A 12823-nucleotide genomic window follows, 5' to 3' on the forward strand; every position below is an offset into this window, starting at 1 on the left:
TCTGGAGTCAGGGTTGCTGCAAGATGGACATGCAGACTGATAAAAAAGTTTGGAAAGAAGGCAGACCCAGCAATCTTATATACAACCAAGCACGCTGTAGCACTTCAGTTCATTAACAGAGCCTGGGAGATTAGATCAGTCGCTCGGGGCTGAGATTTGTTGCATTCTGCCCCAGAAAACACTGCAAGTCACTGCCCTAATGGATGGGGCAGGCGGTCAGTTGGGGGTGGAGGGGGAGTAGGATGGGTACTCAGCGTCTTTGTTCGCAGAACATTCAAGATGGGAATGGGTTTCTGTGCTTGTCAAGACACCCAGATGACCAAAATGAATCCTATATACATTAGCTACTGAGCTGTTCAGATCTTAGCAGTTGGTAGTGAGTACTGCAGTATTTCTATTTTTTTCACCCTGTATGAAGATTATTGTAGAATTCCTTGGAAGGCAATAACAGATATTTAATTGGGACGACTCCAGAAAATGTTTCTCTCAGAAACTCATTTTGTCCAAGAATCCTCCCCTCTGAGGGGCGACTAAAGGCTCAAGACTCCTGCCTGCCTAGCATCACAGCTCTAGATTGAAGTGGTGCTACAGAGCATGTGGACTTAAAGGATCGTGCAGTCAAACCCAAGAGAACTCCATTTGATACCATACCACGCTTTGTTAGAAAAACTAGTCTCTCAGTGCAGTGTAATCTAAATACAAATTCTTTGGAAGTGATAAAATATCATGAACTAACTTGCCACAGTAGAAGCATGGCCTGCCATCCGCCCCTCTGCAGCTTGCTTTCAGGTGATCTGACAACCTATTCACCTGACTTTTGCCTTCAGGCTCGGGTGTGGAATTATCTCCTGCTGGCTGTTTTGCTTGAAAATTCTCCAGGTTCAACTTTGCTACCTGCAACCAAAGCATTAGCTGAATATTAATGAACTGGCACCTTATGAACAGGTAGGTAACTTAGACATTCTGGGCTCTGTACATGAAGATGATCTTATGAAAAAAAGACCTGTTTATTCAGTGGAGGTATTAAATGAAAGCAAAAAACTGCAGATGCTGGAAATCCAAAACAAAAATAAAAATACCTGGAAAAACTCAGCAGGTCTGGCAGCATCTGCAGAGAGGAACAAGGTTAACGTTTTGAGTCCGTATGACTCTTCAACAGAACTAAGTAAAAATAGAAAAGAGGTGGAATATAAGCTGGTTTAAGAGGGGGGTCGGGGGGAAGACAGGTAGAGCTGGATAGAGGGCCAGGGATTGGTGGAGAAGGGATGTGCTAATTAAGGGTAGAAAGCAGGACAAGCAAGGTACAGATAGCCCTAGTGGGGGTGGGGTGGGGTGAAGGGAAGGAATCGAAATAGGCTAAAAGGTAGAGTTAAAACAATGGATGGAAATACATTTAAAAATAATGGAAATAGGTGGGAAAAGAAAAATCTATATAAATTATTGGAAGAAAAAGGGGGGATCGGAAAGGGGGTGGGGATGGAGGAGAGCCCCCATCCCCTTTCCGATCCCCCTTTTTTCCCAATAATTTATATAGATTTTTCTTTTCCCACCTATTTCCATTATTTTTAAATGTATTTCCATCCATTGTTTTATCTCTACCTTTTAGCCTATTTGGATCCCTTCCCTTCACCCCACCCCCACTAGGGCTATCTGTACCTTGCTTGTCCTGCTTTCTACCCTTAATTAGCACATTCCTTAGATAACACCACCTTCAACACCTCTTTGTCCTTTTGTCTGTGACATCTTTTGGCTATCTCCAACTATCACTGACCCTCTATCCAGCTCTACCTGTGTCCCCCACCCCCCCCCCCCCCCCACCCCTTTAAACCAGCTTATATTTCACCTCTTTTCTATTTTTACTTAGTTCTGTTGAAGTGTCATACGGACTCGAAATGTTAACTGTGTTCCTCTCCACAGATGCTGCCAGACCTGCTGAGTTTTTCCAGGTATTTTTTATTTTTGTTGAGATATTAAATGAAACCTGGTTTCAAGGCCATTTATATTAACTACATTGGATTTTAAAATGTCATCAGTCTCCCAGCACAATGGCACTGTCAAGAGAGCTAAGCGAAGAGTTTTAAAGCAGCTAAACTGTGGGGAGTACTGAAATAACATTAAATGTGGATTTGTTAATGACACAAAGCATGTATTTGAAGCAAAAGGAGTAGCGACTAATTCTGTGGAACACTCAGTTGACAACATTCGCCTCAAAATTAAGAAATGCTTCTGTTACCGAAACTGCTTTAAGTTACAAATCACAGCTGGACAAAAGTGTGATAGAGAGAAGTTTCCCTGCCAGCCAGCATTAGACTCTTTGCAAAGGAGTTCTGCTAATGAGATCCCACACCAAAATCCACGTTATTTGGGAGAGTTCTGCCCCCTGGTGCTCCCTAAAGAGGAGAGTGGGACAAAATGGATAGCTCTTTCTTTACATGAGGCCCTGATGTCCTTGTTCAACTTTGTGGCCCACAAAGAGAAAACCTTGAGCATCAAGTATCAAGGGGGCAACTTGAGCAAAATGATCCAACTGCTGTAGTGCAAATTCATTTCATCAACAAAGAAGCACAAAAAACAGCATTAGTAGTCTGGCCTGCTATGGTTGCCAGATTCCTAACACTGAAAGAACATTGAAAAGCTGTAAGTTTTGATGGATGCAGAGATATTTAAATACATTTTGATTTCTGCCTCTGCATCAAAATAACCTAAACATAGTCACCTCTGTACATTCCCTTAGTTTCTTTTCTTGTCATGGATGAGCACAATAGTTTCTTTACAATATTTTTGAATCTCCCAGCGCCCATTTTCCCGCTGATTAGAACTTACAGCAATCAGTGGGAATTGCTGGCATCACAATTTTAGGCAGAGCTAGACCCTGCTGCTGCCTAAAATTACCCGTGTTACAATTTCTGGGATGCTTTCACTATCATTCAAGGCATCCAATGACGTTGGTAGTTTCAACAACACTTGTGGTTTTCCAAAATGCACCTAACATATTGGCAGAATTTTAACCTATGGAGCGGCAGAAGAGGTTGTCAGCGGGTCAGGAACTCGTAAGATAGTGAAGTGGGTTTTGCTCTTTAACTTGGCCATGGCATTAGCAGCCCAATCTGGGTTTCCTGGCCAATCACAGCAGGCGGGCAGGTGTGATCATGACCAGTACCCGGCTGTTAAAACCTCAATATTTAAATGGAGCCTACCAGAGGACACAATCTAACCACTTTGCAATTGTCAGGACACAGAGAAGAATGTGACCGATGCAGTTAATAATTCCCACTGTGCTCTTGCCTTGTTGACCCTAGTAAGTTTCATGCAGCCTGGGAAACTGGTGCGCTGGCAGTTAAAACCAGAACTGCAGGGTTAAATCTTCAGATAATGGTCTTTCTACATATTTAAAACAGAGACTTTCCTAGCCCACAGGGGTTTTCACACATGCCTTGAACGTGCACTGATTAAATGTGAAAATTGATGGGCCATTTCAGATCTCCAACATGCAGCATTTTTCCTATCTTTAACCCCAGACCCCCGCAAGGACCTACACCCGCTCCCCTTTTGCAGGTTAAAATTCCCCCCGTGTTTGTTTTATGTTTGTCTTTTATACTCTTTTAATTAAAAATGTGAACTTTTGCTTGAATATTGTGCTCATCAATGGCAAGTACAGTGCCAGCATCAAATCTATAAAATCAAGACAAGATTACTTCTACAAATAAAAGCTAACGCCTAAAGTCTTTGTTTATTATAAAAATGATTTATCAACACACCTTCATGGGTCCCTGGTCGATAAAATATTGAGCCAACTCCAGAGCTCCTCTTGCATCTTCAGATGCATCATGGCCAACCAATTCTTCTGACTGAATTTCCCTCCTGTTTGGGAAGAATTATCCAACGTGAAATAGATTTAAAAAAAAACATGTACACAGTCTTAGTTCACATTAGAATGTAGAACATCAGAATCCAAATTACAAATACTACTGTAGAATTTTCAAATTTTTAAGGCACTTTTGATTCAGTTGGTGAAACTTAAATTTAACATATCAGCTCTGAAGCTCCTATTCTCATGACTGGGAACTCGCTTTAAGTTGATCACATTGGCTTTGTAAGAGAGAAAAGCGGGTGAAGAGAGGGAACCATTTACAAAAGCAAAATACTACAGATTCTGGAAATCTGAAATAAAATAAAAAATGCTGGAAATGCTCAGTAGGTTTGGCAGCCTCTGAGGAAAGAAACAGAGTCAACATTTCAGGTCTGTGACCTTTCACCAGAACTGGGAAAAGTTAAAAATGCAATAAGTTTTGAGCAAGTGAAAAGAAAAGAAAAAAGTTGGGAAGAAGAACAAAAGTGAAGGTCTGCGGGAGGGTGGAGGGCGGAGGGCAGGAGAGATTAAATGACAAAAGATTTCATTGCGTAAGGCCAAAGGGAGTGGTAGCAGGACAAGGTAAGAAACAGGTGAGTCTGGAAGAGGTGTGAATGGTAGGATAGCTGTGCCTGAGTGCAGAGTAAAGGAAACAAAAAAAAAAGAGACAAAAACCAAACCAGTAAAGAAAAACAATACCAAATGGCAGCAAAGGTTATGATCTAAAATTGTTGAACTCATTGTTGAGTTCAGAAGACTGTAAAGTGCCCAGTCAAAAAATGAGGTGCTGTTCCTTCAGCTCCCTTTGAGCTTCACTGGAACACAGCAGCAAGTCAAGAACAGAGAAGTCAGAATGGAAGCAAGGTTGAGACTTAAAATGACAGATGACTGGAAGCTCAGATTCATGCTTGCGGGCTGAATGGAGATGTTCTGCAAATTGTTCACCCAGTCTGGTTTTGGTCTCCCCAATGTAGAGGAGACCACATTGTGAGCAATGAATACAGTATACTAAATTGAAAGAAGTACAAGTAAATCACTGTTTCACTTGGAAGCAGTGTTTGGGGGCTTGGGTGTGAGAAGGGAGGAGGTAAAAGGGCAGGTGTTTCATCTCCTGTGCTTCCAAGGAATGTTGCTATAGGAAAGAAAATGAATGTTGGAGGTGACTGAGGAGTAGACCAGGGTGTCATGGAGTGAACAGTGTCTTTGGAATGCTGAAAGAGGAGGAGAGGGGGAAGGAAAAATGCACTTGGTTGTGGCTTCATGCTGGAGGTGGTAGAAATTATAGAGGTTTATCCATTGAATAGGGAGGCTGGTGGGATGGAAGGTGAGGGCAAGGGAACTGTATCTTGATTCTGGGAGGAAGGGGAAGGCTGGAGATCAGGAGGAGGGCATGAAAGAGAATGGATACGGTCAAGGGCACTGTCAACCACAGTGGGAAGGGATCCTTGGTTGAGGAAAAAGGGAGACATATTGGAAGAGCTAATATGGAAGGTTGCATTGTTTGAACAGATGGAGAGGGAGAAGCTGAGAGAATGGAATAGTCATTACAGAAAGCAGGGTGTGAGGAAGTGTGGTCAATGTAGCTGTGGGAGTTGGTGGGTTTATAGTGAATATATATTGATAGCCTATTCCCAGAAATGGGGACAGAGAAGCCAAGGAAGGGAAGGGAAGAGTTGGAGATGGACCATATGAAGGTGAGAGAAGGATGGAAATTGGGAGCAAAGCGGATGAAATTTTCCAGCTCAGGTTGATCAGGAACAAGCACTGATAGACATCAATGTATTGGAAAAAGAGTTGAAAGAGGGGGCCTGAGTAGGTCTGGAACAAAGAATATTCCATATATCCCACAAAAAGGCAAGCATAACAGGACCCATGCAGGTACCGACAACACCCCACTTCATTTGGAGAAAGTGAGTGAAGTTGAAGGAAATATGTTGTTCAATGAGAGAACAAGTTCAGCCAGGCAGAGGAGGGTGGTGGTGGACGAAGGAAGAAGCAGAAAGCTCTCAGACTGTTAAGTGGGGCTGGAGGTGTAGAGGGGTTGGAAGGAAAAGGTGATGGTTTGGGCCAGTGAACTGGAGACTGTAAAAGTGACATGGGGTATTGGAAGTGTCACAGATGTAGGTGGGAAGAGACTCGACAAGGGGAGAAAAAAATAAAGCTGTGATAGGAAGAAATCATTTCAGTGGGGCAGGAACAGGCTGGAACAATAGGTCCACCATGACTGTACAGTTTGTGAATTTTGGGAAGCAGACAGAAGCAGGTTTTCAGGGTTGGGGAAACTATGGGGTTGCAGGCAGGCAGAGGGAAGATCTCCAGAGTGGATGAGATCAGTGATAGTCCTGGAAGCATTGACCTGATATTCAGTGGTGGAATCATGGTCCAAGGGAGGTCGGAAGAAGTGTCAAAGAATTGGCATTTGGCCGCTGCTAGGTGGAGGTTAGTATGTCAGACAACTGCACCACCTTTGTCAGCATGTTTGATAATGTTAGGGTTGGACCTGAGAGAACAGAGTGCTGCAAATTAAGAGGAAGATAGCTTAGAGTGAGTGAAGGGAGCAGAGAAATCGAGATGGCCGATGTCAGTTCTTAATGAAAAGGTTCAGCTGATATGGGGGTCAGGAAAGAAAGGTTGACACCTAAGAGTTTCTTTGGGAATGGGTTAAGGGAGTTGGAAATAGATTTCATTTAAGAAACAATCTGTGGGAACTAGGGCATTGTAAGCTCTTTATAAAGAGATGGGTTGAAAAGCCTTTCTTATCTATATCTATATTATGGTGTTGAGCTGCATCTTTAGTGCAAAGCCAGACTTGGCATTGACGTCAGTGAAGGAATTCTGTACCCTGAAACAGGGATCACTCTTTTTCCTTTATAAAAAGTCTGATGCAAACATCCAACGAATTCACTAATAATACTGATCATAATTTAATATTTCAGCCAAAGTGTTCATCAGTAGTTAACATTCCCTTCTGTAAGTCTCCCCTACTCTACCAACCCCCACAGGTCCATTTGAAAATAAACTCAATGATCTCACCCTAGGACGCTTTTTACCAAAACTTTCAGCTTAAACCTTCGACCCAAACCTCTGGCAAAAAGCAGTGATGTGTCAATAATATTTGGATGAATCATCTGCAAGAGAAATAAATTGCACTCCATTACTGAAGTTTGCAAAATATAAATGGCAAAAATTTATACTGAATTATATCAATTCGTGGACTAATCTTGTTTCCCATGCAGCACCTGCTATAGTTAGTGACTTCTTAAAGCCAGTTCATGGTTTTAAAATCAACAGCATTAAAAAAATCAAGGAATATTATCTACTGAAACTCCAAATGAAAATAATACCTTGTAGAAACACAAAAAAAATCTTTTTATATGTATACCTGATTCCATCAAAACAAAGCTACAGAAGGTTTAGGATTAGAACATGTATCTATTGGATACAGAGCAACAGCATCAATCACCCGTGGGGTCAGACACAGTGTATATCATGTTACATTAATCTTAAAATAGATTTGATCTTCAAAGTTACAAGAGCACCCTCTGTCCTATAAGTGTGTCTTCCATTTTCTGCAGCTTTCTTCACAGGCTGATAAAATAATGTTATGTTTTGATGGCAATCCGTTGCTAAGGGTTGAATTCCTTTGGAGCAGATGACATTGAGGCTATCCAAGATTATTTTACTGTGAAATTTTAAAGGGGGGGAGGGACGCTGTGAGGATTTTAAGGTCTTCTGTCCAACCCCTGAGAAAGTTAAGGAATGACTCACGGCATTAAATGAATTGCTCATTCGGAGAGCCGGTGCAAACACAACAGGCCGAATGGTCTCTTTCTCCACTGTATCAATGCTGTGAAATAGGAGCCTGTTTGCCATTTTAGCACACTCTATCCAATATTAGCTGGCAGCCAGCCAATGAGGAGCCCACAGACAGGTTTTATCATATTTTTATTGTGCTGGGAGAGACAGGAATGCACTTCTGGAGTTCACAAAACCCAACCTACACCGCTGTTGCTCCAGCTTTACACCATCTTATTCCAACCCAACCCGCCCCGGTCCTTCAAATCCTGGCCAATTTGCTTCCGGATTGGGCTGTCCCAGGGAGATCCATACCTGCCTGGAGTCAGCTGGCTGAATTCTAATGAGGCTAAGCCCTCAAAATGCGCTGGGCCTCCCACTGGTATTAAAGGGCACATTCTGCCGATTAGCCTCCCAGGTTCTATTCAGGGTGGGGCTGGATATTTATCTCTATAGTTTATTTATTTTTAAATAGAATTTCCTCTCATCAATCTAGTCTAAATTTAACCTAACTCCTAGTCGTGAAATAACAGTTCATTATTAACCCACTGTGCTACCAGCATTATCAAAACTCTGTTGGGTATCTAACTATTCAAGAGACATATTAAGAGAGACGTGTCAGGTCTCATGTCACAGTAAGAGAGACCTTAAGAGACACCTTACATCTCAGTTCTAAAATCAGCCTCAAATCCATGACAATTATGTGTTAAAAATTAGAGAGACATGTACAATACTTACTTTCAAAGCTTCCAAGTCATTGTTTAAAGAATGGCCCACAAGCACAGCATCATTGGGTAAGGCCTTCTTCAGCCTGGCCTGAACATCCTTCAGCTTTGTTTTCACTGGCATCAGCATCGTTTTAGTAATCCCAGAGAACCTGAATATGCAATTTGTGACACTGCTGAACTCCAATTTCATAACATTTCATCACTATTTGCTGAACTCCAATTTAATAAAATGTCTTCATAATTACAAAATTAAAAAAGATCAAACTTACAAATACAGCTTTTGCTTGGGACTTAGCCAGAATATTCTTTTATGATTAAGGCAATTTTCATTTATTATACATACTTAATTACCATATAATTCTACTTTAGTTCAATAAAATTGAAACATTTAAGTAAGTCTGAAAAAGAATCAATCCAAAGGTAACTCATGCTTTGGAGGGCTAATGTTACAGACACTGGATGGAGGTTACAACTCTCAGCTTATATTATTCGCATATTTGAAGAAGGCTTATAAGCTCTCACCAAAAAGATCAATAACAATTTGGAGTTATACTGTAGGTTAAAATTAGATGGGGGATTTTTGAGTTTATGAATGAAAACAGTAGGCAGAGTTTAAAGATTTTATTTCAGTCCACATGGTTACCAGAACAAACTTAATGAAATTGGAAATTTTCAACACACTGGTTTATTTCAAATTAAAGCATGCAAATTAGTAAGGTCAAGCAGAATATAACTTTGGATATTCTCTGACTCTGCTTATATTAAAACAGTCTGGATGAGATCATTGGGTTTATTTATATTACATATCAAAATCCAATAACATTCTGTCACAAAGGCTGTATCCCTAGGTAATATGTAGGTCATCAATACTTTAGTTGAACAATTAAAATGTGAGATTGCACAGGTTGACTTTCACATTGCCACTGATTAGTTTCAGTTTCATGTTGTCCATAAAGCCCATCACATTAGAAAGGCATATGGAGGTGAACAACGGTCTCTTCCCCACCACAGCCACCTCGAGGGCAACGTGCAGAGCGGGTGAGACTCCTAGCATGTAGGAAGGATCTGACGGGGAGGGCCTTCCTCACCACCAGCCAAGCTACATCTTGGTGCTTGTTGGAAAGTTCTGGCAATGAGTCATTCTGCCAAATTATTTTGATAGTCTGCTATGGGAACCATCCGACAGGATCCACCATCTCCTTTTCCCTTAGGGCCTCTAGGATGTTACGTGCTGACCACCACCTGATGGACTTGTGGTCAAAGGCGTTTCTCTGCACAAATGTTTCCAGGAGGGACAGGTGGTATGACACGGTCCAACTACTCGGAGTGTTCTGCGGGGCAGCGTGGCCAGACCCATCCTTCGCAACACCAGGGACAGGTAGAACCTCAGCACCTAGGGACATTTGGTGCTGGCATACCGAGGGTCTATGCACAGCTTGATGCAGCCGCACACAAAGGCGGCTATCAGGATAAGGGCGATGTTGGACACGTTTTTTCCTACTTTATCTAGAGGCTTGTACCTTGTGTCCCTGCGAACACGATCCATTTTCGACCTCCAGATAAAGCGAAAGATGGCTCGGGTGATTGCCATCACGCAGGGGTGAGGAATGGGCCAGACCTGTGCCACGTACAGCAACACAGAGTGCCTCACACCTGATGACCAGGTTCTTACCTGCAATGGAGAGGGAACGTCGCTCCCAAATGCCCAGTTTTCTTTCCACCATAGCCATGCGCTCCTTCCAGCTTACGCATGCTCTGGTCCCTCCGAACCATATCCCCTGCACCTTCAGGTCGTCTGACCTGACGGTGAAGGGGACTAAGGATCGGTCAGCCCACTTCCCAAAGAACATGGCCTTGCTCTTGCCACGATTTACCTTGGCTCCTGATGCCAGTTCGAACCAGTCGCAGATGTTGATCAGTCTGTGCACTGACAGCAGATCTGAGCAGAAGATGGTGACACCATCCGTGTACAGGGAGGCTCTGACCTGAGTGCCTCCACTGCCTGGGATCGTCACTCCTCCTATGCCCGGATCCTTCCTGATGGACTCAGCAAAGGGTTCTATGCAACACAGAAACAGGACAAGGGAGAGAAGGCAGCCCTCCCTGGCTCCAGGTTTGATTGGAAAGCTTTCTCATTCCCACCCATTGATTGGGACTGCGATACTGATGTTGGTGTAGAGCAGTTGGATCCAGTTGCGGATTGCCTCCCCAAACCCCATTCTGGAGAGCACATCCGCCAGGTGTGCGATATTCTGTCAAAAGCCTTCTCTCCTGATCCAGGCTGATGAAGCAGGTGTCCACACTCCTGTCCTGTACGTAGGCAATCGTACCCCATATTAGCACAAGGCTGTCAAGAGGTTTTCCTGCCGGGCACAGTGCAGGTCTGGTCAGGGTGGATCACCAACTCCAGAGCAGACTTGACCCGATTGACAATGACCTTGGACAGAATCTTATAGTCCATATTCAATAGTGAAATGGGTCGCCAGTTTCTAATTTCCTTCCTTTCCCCTTCCGCTTGTAGATGAAGGTGATGATGCCTTTCCTCATGGATTCTGATGTGCTGCCAGCCAGAAGCATACTCTCATACGCTTCTAGCAGGTCTGGGCCGATCCAGCCCCACAGAGCCAAATACAACTCAGCCAGTAAGCTGTCACTTCCAGGAGTCTTACTCTTCTTGAAGGACTCAAGGGCCTTAGTCAGTTCGTCAGGAGTTAGTGGTTTGTCCAGACTCTCCTGTGTACTGTCGTCTAAGACCTCTGTGATAGAGGACAGGAAGGGCTGGGAGGCCATGCTGTCTGTGGGCTTCACGTCATACAATCCGGCGTAAAAGGATTTGCTGATCCTCAAAATGTAAGACTGCGATGGCTTTACTGAGCCATCTTCTTCCTTCAGGCTGCTGATCACAGAGCTCTTTCTGTGTACCTTTTGGAAGAAGAAATGTGAGCACGTCTCATCCTGCTCCATGGAGTGGACTCTGGACCGGGAGATGATCTTGGAGACCTCTGAGGCAAAGAGCGAGGCTTGCTGGCTTTTCACCTCTTGGGAGTTCCTCCTTGACAGCGACCCCCATCGACTGCAGCCAGAGCAGGTTCTGCATGTTTTTCTGGACTTGAGATATTTCCCTCTGTTCCTTTCCAGCTTTCTGGATGCCTTTGAGGATGAAAAACCTCTTGATGTTTCCCTTGATCGCTTCTCACCAGTGAGTCAGGGACTCAAAGAGGGGTTTCACGGTTCTCCAACCTTTGTAATCCCTCTTAAGTTGCTCAATGTTCTCTGGGGTCAGCAGTTGTATGTTCAGCTTCCATGTCCCCCTGCCAATCCTCTGGTCTTCCTGTAAATGACAGTCAGCCAGTAAGAGGCAGTGGTCAGAGAAGAACATCGGTTTGACGTCGGTGGATCTGACTGTGAACACATGGGACACAAACAGGAAGTCTATCCTGGAACGGATGGACCCATCTGGCCGCGGCCAAGTGTATCTACGCTGCGCTCCATCTACAGGATTGCTGAAGATGTCGTGCAGCTTGGCATCCTTTACTGTTTCCATCAGGGATCTGGATGTGGCATCCAATCTGCTGTTGGCCCTGCCGGATCATCCAGCTGCATCGATGATGCAGTTGAAGTCATTGCCCAGAATGACTGGCCTGGAAGTCGTCAGCAGCAGCTGAAAGACCGCCAGCCAATCGCTCTTTTGAGTCGGGGCATACATGTTAATTAACCGGAGTGGAGCATTCTTGTACATTACGTCTGCCACGAGGAGGCGTCTGCCCACCACCTCCTTAACCTCGGAGACAGTGAAGTTGCCTCCCTGCAGCAGAATACCCAGACCGGAGGAACGTGAGTCGTTTCCTCCTGACCAGATCGATGGCCCATGGGACCACCATTGTGACCATTGCCTGTAGGAGCTGAGGTGCGGTATCGCACACTCCTGCAGAAACAGGTCAGCTTTGACCTTGGCAAGGTAATCCAAGGTAACAATACATTGCGTAGTAGATTTAACGCTACACACCTTTATGGATACAATCTTTATCCCTGTTTTTAAAGCATTTTGTCGCTTACCAAACCCACTGTCTTTGAGAGTTCCGGGCCTTTGGTCTGCTCCTGCATACCCATAGTGTTCACAAATTGTCTCACTTTGGATGGGCTGAGGAAACTGTCCTGAATCACCCCACTGTAGATGTTCTGCTCAGGTGGCATCTGGGGGTTTGTGTAAGGAACGAGCTTTGAATTGTTCTCTGTTGGAGAAGTCTCTCTGATCCACTCCCCCTCTGGGGCGTTGCTGCTCCTGGCTTCCTGGAGCTGGGGTGCGTTGAGCGCTTCACTGCTCCCAGATTCCTGAGGCTGGGGTGCGCTGGCCTCTTCAAGTTGAGGGCAAAGTTGGGGTGCGCTGGTCTCCTCATTGTCTCCAATGTTCTGGAGCTCGGGTGTCTCCTCCTCCACATCCCTAGAGCTT

At 44.2% G+C, this 12823-nt stretch overlaps 1 protein-coding gene across 2 annotated transcripts in view; it reads right to left on the reverse strand.

Annotated features, from left to right (window-relative positions):
• Nucleotides 1-12823, reverse strand: part of rexo5 (RNA exonuclease 5) — a 44682-nt gene that overhangs the window by 13929 nt on the left and 17930 nt on the right. For both annotated transcript variants that reach the window (XM_078558911.1, XM_078558910.1), the window contains exons 9-12: nt 8384-8522; nt 6884-6978; nt 3759-3861; nt 737-894 (exon numbers count right to left, since the gene is read on the reverse strand). In XM_078558911.1, coding sequence (XP_078415037.1) covers nt 737-894; nt 3759-3861; nt 6884-6978; nt 8384-8522 — 495 coding nt within the window. The remainder of the gene's footprint in view (nt 1-736; nt 895-3758; nt 3862-6883; nt 6979-8383; nt 8523-12823) is intronic.

Source organism: Cetorhinus maximus, chromosome 15 (genome assembly GCF_964194155.1).
Source record: "Cetorhinus maximus chromosome 15, sCetMax3.hap1.1, whole genome shotgun sequence".
Lineage (NCBI taxonomy): Eukaryota > Metazoa > Chordata > Chondrichthyes > Lamniformes > Cetorhinidae > Cetorhinus > Cetorhinus maximus.